At 36.2% G+C, this 17,162-nt stretch overlaps 1 protein-coding gene across 1 annotated transcript; it reads left to right on the top strand.

Moving 5' to 3' along the window:
* The first annotated feature begins 11,128 nt into the window (after positions 1 to 11,128).
* Positions 11,129 to 15,185, top strand: LOC128189378 (nuclear receptor subfamily 0 group B member 1-like). Its single transcript, XM_052860964.1, has 3 exons — positions 11,129 to 11,288; positions 11,791 to 12,948; positions 14,382 to 15,185. Exons 1-3 carry the CDS (start codon positions 11,282 to 11,284, stop codon positions 14,621 to 14,623), a joined length of 1,407 nt encoding a protein of 468 aa, XP_052716924.1. The 5' UTR covers positions 11,129 to 11,281; the 3' UTR covers positions 14,624 to 15,185.
* The last annotated feature ends 1,977 nt before the right edge of the window (positions 15,186 to 17,162 follow it).

The following is a 17,162-nucleotide window of genomic DNA, read 5'->3' as shown; positions in this document are numbered from 1 at the left end:
AAAATAAGTATTTGTGTCCTGTTTTAGGAAGAAAACAGATTATTTTAAACTGACCTGATTAATTGTTACCATTATAATAGTATCCCACTGGATGAAGTAAATAAAAAGTAACTCATTATTACATTCAAGAAACTTTAAAGATTATTATTTTAATTTATAACTCTTGAATGTTATTCAATTTAAGACGGTAACAGCACAATATATCTTGTCATTTGTTGTGGGATAAGAGTTTGAACTTTATTGATAATGCATGTAAAATTTGATAATGAGAACAGAAATCTCCGTATAGGCTATGCAACATGAGAAGTGTAATAATGAAGGTTTATTCAGACTTTTTACAAGCATTTTGATTTTTGACTTTAATCGCGTTCCCGTAAGGATTTACGTATCTCGTCAGTAGCTATCATTCGATAATTTTCTAGAACAATGAAAAAACAAGTTGTTTTTTAATATATCATGCAAAACGCAAAACATTTTTGCCAGACCAATCCATCGGCTGTAGAAAAAATATCTTTAATATACAGTTAAAACTTCCCAAACTTCTTTCTTTGTGAAAAACTAGTCGTATAATGCAGTTTTCAGTATGACTGGCTTGTACATACAAACTATCACTGTTCTTCATCGAAATTGACAAAGCATTCATCAACATCCAACCCTCATTTTTTAAGTTGACATCTTATAAATGTCGGAAACCATGGAGATCGCTTCGGTTGATATTTAATCTAAAATACAGCACACCTATGTTTTCAACTTTATCCCCTATTCAGAATCAGTACTCTCCCTTTATAATTTGTTCCTAAATCATGTACGTTCCTAGCTTGAGGCATTTTGAATTTAGCATTTTAGGAAAAAAGGCTTAGTTTAAAGTTTTATGCTCCAGAATGAGATACATGCATTGGCATCAATATAATAAAATTAATGGGTAAATCAATGCATATTAAAGACCAATAGCAAAGTTGGACATTTACATGATTTCTAAAATTCTTTTCTAAGGAAAACGGAATAATCTATTGAGTTGTTCAAATACAATAGTCCATAGTAATTTCATTTAAGGGTAAGTCGCTGCTCATACCACGTGGTTTGAATTCCGGAGCACATGAACCATATTTGATTTAAATTTGCACCACTGATAGTCTAAAGTCATATATTGCAGCAAATAGTGTCGAGTTCAACTACTTTTGAATACAATGTAATGCCTCTGCATCTCTGCACATGCTGTAGACAAATCTTTTTACAATAAGCTTCCTCAACAAGTCTTGATTTAGATTAGTATTCACCTATTTACATAATCAAAAGGAACATATACGTTGTATGGATCATCAGTGCCTCTTTCATACAGACAAAGACAGTAGCACCAGGTTTGGCATTACCAACTGACAATTGTGATTTCCTTTTGGACGAAGACGCTTTTGATCATGGGATAGAGCTCATAGTGGGCTTGCTTTTGTATATGGCTGTCGTAGAGAGCTCTTACAAAACAGTGGCGGTATTGCATTACGACGAAGGAATTAGTGCAAACAGTTCAAATAAATGACAGTGACAATACATTAAAATTTTTTACTTGCATGACACTAAAACAAGGACTAGGAGTCAAACTTTAGAAAGCTGGTGTTCAATCTAGAAGGGTAACTACTACATGTATGTCCAGGTCTGACCTTGGAGTGAAACCGTCTACAAATCTATGGGTTCTGGATCGTCAAGGTAGGTCAAAGTACACACCAGAACTAGTTCTTCAATTTCAGTGTATACATCAGACTTCTAAGGCGTGTTTGCAGTAAAGTTTATGGACAAGTAGAAGACGCATTTATATCTACTATATACAATGGTGGTATTATTTAGTATTGACTAATGTGCAGTTTAAAGTTTCCCGCGTATATGGACATAAACAGTTCACTGCTATCTGCTTAAATGGAATGATTTTGATACATTCTTCGAGTAAATCCAAAGTTTCGACGTTACAAATTGGTGGAATCTAGTTTTTGTCTATGGTTTATTCGACACTTGTTTTCAGTTGGACATAATATTCTACAGTCGCTTTTATTCACAGTAGACTTGCATCCAATAATACGTTTTCCTGAATTTCTAATTGAAGGTGATGAATGCTGATTACCTCTATGAAGGAGATTACTGACTTTCTGTAGTTATACATGTATGAATGACCCCCATTTCTAGGAACCGGATAGTATATAAAACAAAGGCTATCATGGTTAACTGATGCTAGCATTGATCAGAAAAGACTACCGCCAGATATAACAGAGCCGGTGTCATATAATATTTTGATACCGCGAAATATTGAACCCGGGTTCAATATATTATGCGATATAATGAACCCGGGTTCAAAATATCGCTGCGATATATTGAACCCCCCCATAAAATATTGAACCCCAGGTTCAAAATATTATGGCAGCGATATTTTGAAACCCTCTCGAATTTTCATTGCTCTTGGAGAGGGGGTTCAAAATATTATGGCCGCGATATATTGAACCCCTTACTGTTTCCAATTTTCTTTGGAGAGGGGGTTTAAAATATTATGGCTGCGATATATTGAACCCCCTACCTATTTCCAATTCCCTTTGGAGAAGGGGTTCAAAATATTATGGCCGCGATATATTGAATCCCCCTCTATTTTTTTTTGCTTTTGGAGAGGGGGTTCAAAATATTATTATTTCCAATTCCCTTTGGAGAGGGGGTTCAAAATATTATGGCTGCGATATTTTGAACCCCCTACCTATTTCCAATTCCCATTGGAGAGGGGGTTCAAAATATGATGGCTGCGATATATTGAACCTCCTACTGTTTCCAATTTCCTTTGGAGAGGGGGTTCAAAATATTATGGACGCGATATATTGAACCCTGTAATGTTTCCAATTTAATTTGGAGAGGGGGTTCAAAATATTATGGCCGCGATATATTGAACCCCCTACCTATTTCCAATTCCCTTTGGAGAGGGGGTTCAAACAATTATGGCTGCGATATTTTGAACCCCCTACCTATTTCCAATTCCCATTGGAGAAGGGGTTCAAAATATCATGGCCGCGATATTTTGAACCCCCATCTATTTTTTTTTTTTTGCTATTGGAGAGGGGGTTCAAAATATTATTGTTTCCAATTCCCTTTGGAGAGGGGGTTCAAAATATTATGGCTGCAATATATTGAACCCCCTACCTATTTCCAATTCCTATTGGAGAGGGGGTTTCAAATATTATGGCCGCAATATATTGAACCCCCTACTGTTTCCAATTTCCTTTGGAGAGGGGGTTCAAAATTTTATGGCTGCGATATATTTAACCCTGTAATGTTTCCAATTTAATTTGGAGAGGGGGTTCAAAATATTATGGCAGCGATATTTTGAACCCCCATCTATTTTTCATTGCTTTTGGAGAGGTGGTTCAGAATATTATGGCTGCGATATTTTGAACCCCCTCCTTATTTCCAATTACCTTTGGAGAGGAGGTTCAAAATATTATGGCCGCAATATTTTGAAACCCCCTCTATTTTTCATTGCTTTTGGAGAGGGGGTTCAAAATATTATGGCTGCGATATATTGAACCCCCTATTTATTTCCAATTACCTTTGGAGAGGAGGTTCAAAATATTATGGCCGCGATATTTTGAACCCCCCTCTATTTTTCATTGCTTTTGGAGAGGGGGTTCAAAATATTATGGCTGCGATATATTGAACCCCCTCTTTATTTCCAATTCCCTTTGGAGAGGGGGTTCAAAATATTATGGCAGCGATATATTGAAAACCCTTCTTATCACTGGCTATTAGAGATCTAGGGGTTTCAAAATTTAATGGCTGTGAAATTTAATTATAAATAATAATGCCCCCCTTCTTTTATTGCTTTTGACCCCCCTCCCCCCCAAATCTTTACTTCATGCATATACAGAATTCAATTTTTTTGGGGAGGGGGTATAATTGTGCTTTTATTGTCAGTCTGTAATAAAACATATTATGAATGAAAATCATATTGTTTTTGGTGATTCTTTTTGTTACCAAGAAAATAGGGTATCCTTGGAGGTTACTCTAAATGATAGTCAAAAGGGGGCTAACACCTGTGTACTGCGTATACACTCCACACAAATTATACTGTATACAGGGTTATTTTTGCCCTGTTTAATTTTTGCCCTTCTACTACCAGGGTATTGCAAACAGTTTCACCCCATCTTGAATTCGCCCAGAAGCAGTTGTCTTTAAAGAAAGATGATTAGAAACATTTGAATTTAGTACATAGTTGTAAATTAGCCCGTTGACAACAAGGGCATAAGGGGCGAAAATTAAACAGGGGCTAATATTTCCCTATACAGTATCTTGACAATTTAGTAGCATTTAGATACAGTTTAAAGGAACCATATTTTTTTCATAATTTATACTAAGCAATGTGGTCCATCCAATTTCAACAAAGATGAATGTACACTACCAGAGAATGAGTTCTTACATGTTTCAACAATTCAATATATCACAGGCATAATACATTGATCCCCTTTCCAAAGGGAATCTAAATTAGGTGGGGGGTTGAATATATATCGCAGCCATAATATTTTGAACCCCCTCTCCAAAAGCAATGAAAAATAGAAGGGGGTTCAAAATATCGCAGCCATAATATTTTGAACCCCCTCTCCAATGGGAATCAGAAATAGGTAGGAGGTTCAATATATCGCAGCCATAATATTTTGAACCCCCTCTCCAATAGCAATGAAAAATAGAAGGGGGTTCAAAATATCGCAGCCATAATATTTTGACCCCCCTCTCCAATGGGAATCGGAAATAGGTAGGGGTGTCAAAATATCGCTGCCATAATATTTTGAACCCCCTCTCCAATACCTATGAAAAATAGAGCAGCCATAATATTTTGAACCCCCTCTCCAATAGCAATGAAAAATAGAAGGGGGTTCAAAATATCGCAGCCATAATATTTTGAACCCCCTCTCCAATGGGAATCGGAAATAGGTAGGGGGTGTCGAAATATCGCGGCCATAATATTTTGAACCTCCTATCTAATGGGAATTGGAAAGAAGTAGGGGGTTCAAAATATCGCAGCCATAATATTTTGAACCCCCTCTCCAATAGCAACGAAAAATAGAGGGGGGTTCAATATATCGCAGCCATAATATTTTGAACCCCCTATCCAGTGGGAATTGGAAATAGGTAGGGGGTTCAATATATCGCGGCCATAATATTTTGAACCCCCTCTCCAATAGCAATGAAAAATAGAGGGGGGTTCAAAATATCGCGGCCATTATATTTTGAACCCCCTCTCCAATGGGAATTGGAAAAAGGTAAGGGGTTCAATATATCGCAGCCATAATATTTTGAACCCCCTCTCCAATACCAATGAAAAATAGAGGTGGGTTCAAAATATCGCGGCCATAATATTTTGAACCCCCTTTCCAATGGGAATTGGAAAAAGGTAGGGGGTTCAATATATCGCAGCCATAGTATTTTGAACCCCCTCTCCAATACCAATGAAAAATAGAGGGGGGTTCAAAATATCGCAGCCATAATATTTTGAACCCCCTCTCCAATGGGAATTGGAAAAAGGTAGGGGGTTCAATATATCGCAGCCATAATATTTTGAACCCCCTCTCCAATACCAATGAAAAATAGAGGGGGGTTCAAAATATCGCTGCCATAATATTTTGAACCCCCTCTCCAATGGGAATTGGAAAAATAGAGGGGGGTTCAAAATATCGCGGCCATAATATTTTGAACCCCCTCTCCAATGGGAATTGGAAAAATAGAGGGGGGTTCAAAATATCGCGGCCATAAAATATTTTGAACCCCCTCTCCAAAAGCAATGAAAAATAGAGGGCGGGGTTCAAAATATCGCGGCCATTAAATATTTTGAACCCCCTTATACAATGGGAATTGGAAAAAGGTAGGGGGTTCAATATATCGCAGCCATAATATTTTGAACCCCCTCTCCAATACCAATGAAAAATAGAGGGGGGTTCAAAATATCGCGGCCATAATATTTTGAACCCCCTCTCCAATGGGAATTGGAAAAAGGTAGGGGGTTCAATATATCGCAGCCATAATATTTTGAACCCCCTCTCCAATACCAATGAAAAATAGAGGGGGGTTCAAAATATCGCCGCCATAATATTTTGAACCCCCTCTCCAATGGGAATTGGAAAAAGGTAGGGGGTTTAAAATATCGCGGCCATAATATTTTGAACCCCCTCTCAAATGGGAATTGGAAAAATAGAGGGTGGGGTTCAATATATCGCAGCCATAATATTTAGAACCCCCTCTCCAATACCAATGAAAAATAGAGGGGGGTTCAAAATATCGCGGCCATAATATTTTGAACCTCCTCTCCAATGGGAATTGGAAAAATAGAGGGGGGTTCAAAATATCGCGGCCATAATATTTTGAACCCCCTCTCCAAAAGCAATGAAAAATAGAGGGTGGGGTTCAAAATATCGCGGCCATAAAATATTGAACCTGGGTTCAATATTTTATGGGGGGGTTCAATATATCGCAGCGATATTTTGAACCCGGGTTCAATATATCGCGGGGTTCAAAATATTATATGACACCGGTGTTACCCTAATAAGGAATCTAAACGGGCTCATTTTTCAAATTGCACGTATAACGCTGGTTTGCCAACAAAGCAAACCACGGCTCTCGAAGGCCAAAACACGGCTGTTTATGACTAAACCATGACTCTCTACGATATTTCCAACACAGTTCGGATAAAATTGAATGTAAGTTTAAAGACTATTTCTGCAGATACATACAAATGTACATTGATATCAAATAGTAAAAAGGGTATGCTGAGTGGAGCAAGCTAACATACGTTGACATTTACGCGATTTTAAAAAATCATAACCAGAGGATATGTAAGTGTTAAAGAGTTAAGGATGCCTCTGTTTTCTTTTCTAGAGAAATCAGGACATTTGATTGAGTCGTTTGAATTTATGTGCAGACATAAGCGTCCATAACAATTCCATCAAAGTACACGCCTTTGCTAATGATAAATTGTTTGAATTCCGGATCAGATGAAGTAACTTTTAGTTAAATTTTCACCCTACACTGCTGATAGTGTTGACTTCAACTTTTTTGACCTGGATTCTGTGTCTCTGTGTCTTCGCACATTGTGTAGACATATCTATACAAAAGTAACAAAAGTAATTTTCTTGAATAAAATTCCTTCACTACTAATAATAAGTTCCTTTTGGGCAATTCACTATCATCAAATGCGATATTGATACCGTGGATACATATCATACCACTTTTTAACTACCATGCCCAGAAAATAACCAAGATATAGATTCATCAACAAGTCCAGATTCAAATTAAAATGATGATTGATCAGTACCTATTAAATGCAAGCAGCACCACTAGTTTAAGCATTACCAACTCGCACTTTTTACTTCCTACTGGACAAAAACACTGCTGATCATGGTATATAGTTCATTCAAGTCCAGAATGGAGTGGAGCATACTTTTGCCTATTGGACATCTTTGCGGAATAGTGGCGGTATTGCTTTACTAGAATGAATTATTTGCAGTTGGATAGTAGAATGGTTCCTGCACCGAGAATTTGTGGTTCAGAGGAATACAAGCCATTACACATTGAATAACTTTCACGTGACTCTGCTACAAAAACAGGAATTAAACATATGAAATCTAGTGTTTCAATGCAGATGACAAGCTGACACTTTAAGTCCATATTTAACCTGAATTTTCAAAATTACGAGTTGTGTGTCTTCTAAAAATCTTAACGTGCATCCAAGATACAGATTTTCTTTGAGATGTTTGCAATAGATGCGGTTTCATTGACTAAATCAGACTTATCAGAAGTGTTATGCAGTTTAATTTATAGAGACGTAGAAAAAAGGTTCATTGTAACCATACGATGGTGTAATGATTTGTTAAGGACTCTTGTATAGTTAAAAGTTTCCAGCTTATATGGACATACATGTATACAGATCACTTCAATTTATTAACTGGGAATAATTCTAATGCAATTGTACTACTCTCCAAAAGTTTAACAACTTGATGGACTCTCGTTCTAGTCTGTTGTTTATTTGACATTTGTTAATAAGCTATACATACCAGTTTTTAATTCTATAGTTACTATTATTCTCAGTAATCCATGAATTCGGTTTATTTTTAGAATTTTTAAATGAAGAAAATGAATGTTGCTTACTTCTATGTGATTGATTAGCGTTATCTATCACATGCATTATATATTATTACATTTATATTATGGCATCGCCTTTTCTGGGAACCAAAGACAATATCTAACAAAGACTGCAGTTTAAAGCAAATGCTGGTAATACCTGGCATTCCACCGGACAATTTTTGAATATGTTTCAACATGTGTTGTTCGTATTCTTCATGGAAATTGGGTCGTCAAAAAGGACTCCTTTCACAAATATCATGTGTCAAGCTGGTTCCCAAACAAAGCACGTCAAGGCTCTCTATGGCCAAATTATGATCCTCTATGACCAATTACGACATACATGCACTTGCTTGGTCCAAAGTATGACTCTCTATGACCAAAACCAGAACATCCTATGTCGAAATTACGATTTTACGTCACTCTACGCAAAAACCACGATTTTCTATGGCCAAACCACGGCTCTCTAAGAAAATTTCCGGAAATCTCTAAAGATGCATGCTTCCATCTTCATAACCAAGCAATTGGCGTTACATCAGGACAATGGTAAATGATGTTTTGTTCTTTCTAATATTCACCATTTTTGAAAGCCGGTTGTATGATGAAAAAAACATTGCATATCCATCTGAGTCTCCTTCATCCCTCTTGTCGCCTAAATGTTTTTGGAAAAAAATAAAATTCGCAACTGTGTATCAATGAAATTCTAATTCTGAGTTACTTTATTACCGTCTCCCTTGAAAGACGGTATAAAGAGTTGAAATAATTTACAGTCTCCGGGTTGTGCACTTCCTTTCCTTTGTGATTGGTAGAAAATACATGATGTGAAAATTTACATTTATTTCATTGGTTGAAATACTGTTCGGCGCAAGGGAGATAATTTTCTGATGATCTTTTTTATGTACGACTTAACAAATTTCGTAGATTTCAAATCTTAAAAAGTGAGAAAACGAAAAATCAATACAAAATTGCTATGAATGAAATTCAGCCTTTGGTTTTCAGGTCCAACTTTTTGAAAGTAACATTCTATAATATCTATTGAAATTATTTGTTTTTCTTTTAGCATTGTTTATTTAAATATTTATACAAAATAAACAAAATTGATGCTGTATGCCTAATATCGGAGAAGTTATTTGCACCTTAGATAGATAAATACAGTGGGATAACTTTGATTTTATAAAAATAATACGAGTCTACGACCCTACCTAAGATCGCTTTTACCCTATAGTCGATCTCAACTTACAAGCTCGGGTACGCAGTTCTCAATTTTAGACACGAAGGCTTAAACGACACATGACATAAAATGTTCCACTCGCCATGCTATGTAGAGGAATGTGACATTAATATAAAAAGAATTAAACTGTCTTTGATAACTAATAAATTGCTGTTTAAGGTTTGTTCTAAAGACGGTAAGCTTTTTAAAAAAAGCTAAACTTGTTCTGGACAATCGATTCACGACTTAAAAAGGAGACATTTTCATTGCGCAAGGACAACGAAAACAATAGATTTCTTTTAACTTGTTCGACGTTTTCTCAGTGTCGGATTCGAACAGATAAATGAAGAAATTTGAACTTTTCCTACCATTAATTGAGTATTGTGAGCAGAGTAGAATTGTATTGTTTTCTCCTTTTAGCATATATTTTTACTGCAAAAGCTTTAGATTACAGTAGTTTGTAAGATTCATGATTTGTTAGATTAAAATAAACGTAGCTTTATCACAAACTATAAAAATAGCAATTGAAAACGAAGAAGTATAGTATAGATATGTGGAACGGGTATGAGTGCACAAACTGGGAGCGGGCCTATGGTCTTGTTCTCTGCAGAGATTCCATCACAGTTCCTGATAGAATTAGTTAGATTATATTTTACAGTTATCTTTCTTAGATTGCGATGGTTATGTGTAGTAATTTCACATTTTACGACATAATAACGAACGTGAGTTCTTTCCCTTTCTACATGAACAGAAGTAACAAATTCTCCTTTGCTGCTAAAAAGAGTATTTTGAGTTTCCTTTAATTTTCAAATCAAGATTATTTTTTCAATAAAGAATTACAACACTTATTTCCTGTTATATGTCTATTCAGATATATAGCCAAACATATATTTATATTTACATTTGTAATATCGACATATTCTCTATTTACATGAGTTATTTATAACATTTCGGTACTCATTTGTTTTTGTTGATAGGAAATCGTGAAAGTTGGGAATAAAAAAGCTATTTTCAAATCTTTGTTCAGACGGTAGTTGACTCCTTTGTTTACGCCCGTTATTGACTCTGTTTGTTATTAATCTTGTGCGCAAAGAGTCAACGCAGGTCATCTGACCGACTTTTGGTTTGAGGCCTTGTAAACAATTCCCTTAATATTTTAACACGGAGAGAATTTATCTAGGATGGGCCGTGGTCACGGTTGCATAAACAATCTTATTTACAGGGGAAAATAAGCCTTGAACAATAAACATAATTACATAGTCATTTGCGTAATAGGCTACCAAAGAAAAGTTATTTAAGGAGAGTTAAAAAAAAAAAACAACAAATAAATATGACACGTTCACGGTATCTTTCTTTTTTAAATCTAAGATATAAAGGTAGTAAATCTATCCCAGCTTATAAGTTTTTAAAGTAATGTGGATTAACCTTCATTTTTCATACTGACATGGTTATTTCTGGAATTGGGTCAGCTATTCGCACTTTGTTAATCATTCAAGGTTACCTACGTCATCGGAAGAAACATAATCTCGAACCAAAAGCACTGATTCAGTTTGTAATACAGCGCACTATTTTCATATTTCATCTTTAAATCTGTGTATGGTTTTTCTATTATTTCCTAAAAATCATAAAGGCCAAGTATTTATTGATAATTTAGTAATATTTATGAGACGTATCTTCGAGGGTGTAGTCGGATTATATCCTATTCAAGGAAGTTGTACTGGAATCCAAGGTCATCGGAGGGCGAATGGGAGTAGGGCGAGTGCACTTTATGACGTTATAAACACAGAGAATATCTTCAGCTCGTCATTTACGATATTGACAGCGCCAGCGACGGTTGGGTAGTGGATTACACTACAGAAAACGTTTATATAATTGTTATTGATATTGAAAAAAGTTTCCTTTTTATTTCATATGGAATTAGGATTTATTTAACATTCTTAAATGTTTGGTAAGTATAATTTTTAAGATTTAATTAATATAAAAATTTTAATTAAACTGAAAACTTTTTAATTTTTTTTTTTCATTTTTTTTTTTTCAATTTTTTTTATTACATCGAGTCTCAAAATTTTATTTTTTTCAATAACATCTTTATTTTTTATATCTAATTTATAATTTTTTTTTATTTGACCGCATATTCTCAAACATATTAAGCCTTAATTAATTCAAAAGCTTTCTGGCTGACACAGTCATTACATTTTTTGTTTTTATTTTATTTAAGGCAAACTAATGACTTTGTTAAATATCCACGTTCTTAAAATAGCCTTTTCCTGTTAAACCAGACAATGGCTTTGTTGAAGTAACGTTTTAATTTGTAGACTAGTAGGTCACCGATTTAAAACTCGAGAGTGGCCAGTGTTGAGTGACTGCACGCAGGCAGAAACCTGAACTCGCTGTTCTCAATTTTTCTGAGTTGTAGAGCATTATATAACGTTCTGATTCTTCTTTTACAGACTTGACTGTTGGAACTATGTCTCAGTGCTACGACCGAGGGTCAATCTGTGCATGTCCTCCCGTGGCATACGAACCTCACAAAATGCAGAGACTCATGCCCAGACATAATTTATTTTACCAATTGGATTCTACACCGAATCAGCCAAACTTGTTACAATCAAATACCTCCGCTCCAGTAATGGACTGTGAAACAAAACAGAGCAACACTTTACAAAGTGTGTTACTGGGGAAAGTCCCAGCTGCCTACTCCCATCTGACCTCACACAGGAAGTCTCCTTATCAACTCAGTCCACCCCACTGCGCCTCGTCTCCCCGGCGGAGTCCCCACAGTCCTAGCTCATTTCTGAACATTCCGTCTCGGACTTCACCCATCGGGTCACCGCAGTCGTTCCAGATTTCTCAGGAGGTTCCATTTTCACGTCAGTTTTCTCCACAGTGTCCTATAATCTCGTCGCCTCATCGCTCATCCCCTCATCATATGCCATCACCTCGCCTGATGCCTTCACCACACCCCTCCCTATCGCCCCGGCATTCAGTCTCGCCTGCTTCATCTAGTTCCACAGAAATTTGTCAAGACGAGCCCATTGACCTGTCTTGCAAAGTGATCAAGGAAGAAGAAAATAATACTCCTAGCGGTGAGGACAAGGACAATGGCGGGTTCTCTTTATTGAGGAACCTACTGTGTGTTGGAAAAAACAATCAAACGAATTCCCCCAAATCTCCAGACTCGGGCAGCGAACATGGCGACAGCGAGAGTTGTGTTAGATTCCATGTGACGGGGACGACGCCCGTAACCCTCGCCAAGAAAAACATGTATCCCGTGGGGTCGCGGGTATCGGACTGGCTTGTGAAAATCATCCAATTTGCAAAATCCATTCCGGAATTTGTCAACCTCTCCCACAATGACAAAGTGACATTGATTCTGAACTCATGGACACGGCTTCTGCTACTGTACATGTCAGAGAGTAACTTTCAGTTCGCTGTGACCCCCATTCATTCCGAGCAGCAGTCGGAGGAGTCCAGCGGCGACCCCCCGCCCAGCCAGCCCACCATGAAATCGGTGGAAAATCTTCAGGGCTTCATCCGCAAGTGCCAAACCATGAATCTGGATCAAAAAGAGTACGCTTTCCTCAGAATGGCAGTTTTGTTTAATTCTGGTGAGTTGCTATACCTTTGATTGTGTTTAAATCGGTCAGTATATATTTTGAAGTTTATCTAATGGTTTTCGATAAGGTCAGCAATGCTCTACTTTATAAAGAACCTTTGTTTATTTTGTCCGAAAACTGACCGTCGAGTGACCACGCCTGATATCGGTAATAATGACCGCTTGTTCAACCCCTGAAAAAAGTAATCTGAAATCAATTGACTCTAAATATCATGAAATAGGGAAACCAATTTGCATAGTATCATTTAAGTCCATCAAAATTCTTCAGTCCGAATTCGGGTTCAAAATCAGTCCATGACCCGACAAAGGCCAAACCGCGAACACAATGGCTAAAATTAACAATTGGAAAGAAGGTTGTAATTATTGGCACTCGGCCCACAGCCCTCGACATCCCCAGCCCTGGTCCTAACAGTAATTACTGGTGAGCTTAGCAAATGTCGATGTCCTGATCACCGACTTCTGGGGCCCTGCTGAGAAAAAGCTATTGTCGGCCTTCAGACCCATTACCATCAAAAGCCATCGCCCCGGTGTCAATGAATTTACTCGGGAGTCAAAAATATGTTTTCCCCGTAAACAAATTCACGCTGAATAAAGATTCACTTCTGATTGGTTTCTTGGAGATTTCTCCTTGCGTGCCTGACCTTTTTCGTTTTTTCATGACAACCTTGTACCTTTCATTAGAGATGGCAATCTTTAAATATCCCTATAAAAAGACAGGTGGCTTTTGTTCTGCAACAAGGTTATCTTGAACAAAGATATCTTTAGTGCTACGAATAGATGATTGGCATGTAATTCAGAAAACATTCAAGTGTAAATATCTATCCGGTTTAAAGATTACTTTGCCCTTCAATATTTTGGGAACAAAAAGTTTATTGAATACCACTCATTATTTGCCCTTGACGTAAATACCTCATGTTGGACGAAGACGGGTATATCAAATGACGAGTAAAACGGTGGACAAAGAACTCGCCTTGCCTTTTTGTTAATGGAATTTGATACCCTGCCAATTATGACGAAGCTAAAGTCGGAGTTTTCGTGCTTACCACTCCCATGTATGAGGTGTTAAAGGCTTAAACTGTATATATATATAACTCTCTACTACCTTATATTCAGTAAAATCAGAACATGTAACCTTGTGGTGAGTTAGCCACAACTCTCGTAATTCCGTTTTGTCAATGGCTGCTCTGACGCAGATATAAATAATCCTGACCGACATTTTCCTGATTTCATCAATAAACAACCCCGGCGTGACTATCCTTGCTGGCGTAAACAGGACTTCAAGTACATCTCGTTGTAACCAGTAGCGATATTAATTCGGCTAGTGTTGCTGACCTTATTGTTGAGTTTAAATCGCACACCCGATTAAAAATCAATTCGCTGTCATGGTCACGTTCGTTAATGAACATTCTCTTTATTATGTTTCAGGCTATGTGGGGTTGGACAGACCAGATCAGGTAGAACAACTCAACTCCCTCATCCAGCAGCTCTTACAGGAACACGCCCGTTCCACCCGCCCAACTGACCACCTCCATTACAGCCGGGTCCTGCTCTGTCTCCCAGCTCTTTATGGCATTAACTGCAAAATGATCGAAAATCTCTTCTGCAAGCATATCAACGGAAACATGGACATCGATGTTCTCTTGAAAGAAATGTTACAAAACTTATAGCAATTCCATGTACTAACGTTACTGTATATGTTGTTTTATTTATTTCGTGGACTTTCTATGACGCTGGGCGTCTCTTTATTATTTCCATCATTCCATGGAGTGCGTGGTCCTGTCAATGCGGAAATGTTGTCAACATACAGCACCCCCTATATTGTATACATGCATGATATTATTCTTTGTCAAGATTTGAGGTTGACGCACAATTATTCTCAATATACAGCCATATGAACATAGTTTTGAAGGTTACTCATAGTCGAGGTAATGACCTTGATTTATATTCGTCTAGGATCGCTGACCTTAAGTTTAACAACGCTAGCGTTCAGTCAACTCGCAACTTACGTTTTAGCTGAACCGATCCTAATTTGTAAAAGAAGTATGATGAAATTTGCATTTTAGGTGAAATCAATCGATATAAGTGCGTCAACCCTTCTTGTCCTGTGTACCAGACATGAGGTTGAAAAAATGATTGTTTCTGATTGTCGTAAACATATGAGTATGTGTCATATCCATTTTAATTTATTTTTTCTTTTTTAATAATATTAAAAATTTATAAGAACTATGACTTGTTTTCTTGTTGTTGTTTTTTTTTTTTTTTGCATAAGAAAAGAATATATTGTTATTTTTGTTAGAAAACCGAAAGGTTACCGTTCTTTTGTGACGTCAGTTGATGAGCTGAAGCATTGACCTAACAGATCAGTGAGCCATTGTTAGCTAGGTGAATTAGGTCACCTAGTATTCACGGCAAAAAAAATTAGTAAATAGCGTTTCCTCACACTTTAAAATAAAAAAGAACCTTGTTCTCTTCCTTCAACCTAGACAAGATATTTCTTTTTAGAAGGTAAAATTAAACACGACCTGTGTTGGTTTCCTATTAACGCTGACCGACTTTTCCAAATCCATATTCAATCTCTCTTATGGTTATTTGTGTCGCAAGAAATGACCATGGTGTTGTAGGATATATTATATCATATATTACCGAGAAACAAACCATTTTGGCGTATCTTCTTAATTTGAAGATTTTCAACTGTAATGATATTGTACATGTATGATTGCGCAGAATCGATCGATTCACATAGAACGCTATACTGGAGTAGGTTAGATTCTGAAAGACTCGCCAACCTGATTTTTAAGAGGGTTCGATGGTCGTGGCCATTTTTAGACTGTATTGATCTCTTTTAGAAGAAGAGCTCTATACAAAAAATATATAGGAAATTACCAAATTTAAAATGTAAATTTTATGATTTTTTCTTTACTAAATAATAGTTTATAGGTAAGCAAATCATATATGAATGTACTTGGTAGATCTGATGATAATTTGTTGACAATCGAGCCACCTTAAAAATCGCTAAAAATGAGATTTGAACCCAATATCCTTCACACAAGAAAGCATTCAAGCTAGGTCCTTTTATTAAAAGAAAGTTTATAAAATTGTATATAATTGTAAAATTAGCACTTGTTTGGTTGACTTAGTGACAGACAGCAAAACCAAGTCGTTTACAAGTTTTGAATTACATTTTTGTGTACTATGAGTTTAACAATACATTAATTAATCATAAAGTACATGTATAAGGTACCTATCCTATAGAAGAGTGTACTGGTAGATACCGGTAGTAGCTCTTCATGTTTTTTTTGTCTTGAGCTGCATGCTTAACTTCTCCCCAGGACATTTGGAGAGATTCAAAGTGTTCATGTGTTATTTTTCTCTCATTTTATTTATTCCAGTCCAGAACATGTTTTGTTTTGCAGATACAGCTACCGACCAATGGTGATAAAGGGGACACAGGTTTCTCAAGAAATTGCAACTTATGTTTAATGCGTTAGAGTTTCATATGATCAATATTGTTTTAAAATTCTTTAAAATGCGTTAATAATATAAAAATCTTAACGTTTTAAAAACATTTGCTAAACATAAGTTTGAAGCATTTGTTGAACATATATATTGAACTCATAATGTGAAGTTAGATTATAACACATATACAGGTATGCTAAATATGTTTGGATTTTTTAATCCTTTGTCACAGTTGTTGCTTGCGTTATATCAACGCTAACTGTATTTGTGTAAAATGTTCTAAAGTTTGAGGGACAGAATAAAAGAAAATACACTCATGATTATCGTCAAACTGTGCACTTTTCTTTGTCATTGTTTGAGGTAAAACTCCATACATTTACATAGGTATTTGAGAATTAATAGGGCACTTAATATTAAATACTAGTATTTCATTGCTTCATCCATTGTTTTAACCAAATCAAGACAACTAATAAATCAAGGATATACAAACATGTATGTTCTATAAAGAAAGAACAGCGAGAATTGCTATTGAATAACATGGACATTTAGTATATGTTGATGGGCAAACAGAAACGAACGTTTATACATGATAAACAAAATTAACCACAAAACATGGAGCCACAATTACACCTAGCCTCATATCACAGACACCTGTCGTGATATATTTTCTCACAATAAAAAAATATACACCCTCTACCTAATAGTTTATTACTAGGTAGAGGGTAGATAATTTTTATAATGAGAAAAATA

Source organism: Crassostrea angulata, chromosome 6 (genome assembly GCF_025612915.1).
Source record: "Crassostrea angulata isolate pt1a10 chromosome 6, ASM2561291v2, whole genome shotgun sequence".
In the NCBI taxonomy this organism is placed as follows: Eukaryota; Metazoa; Mollusca; class Bivalvia; order Ostreida; family Ostreidae; genus Magallana; species Magallana angulata.
The sequence above is the reverse complement of the archived record's forward strand: the minus strand, read 5'-3'. Positions and strand labels throughout refer to the sequence as shown.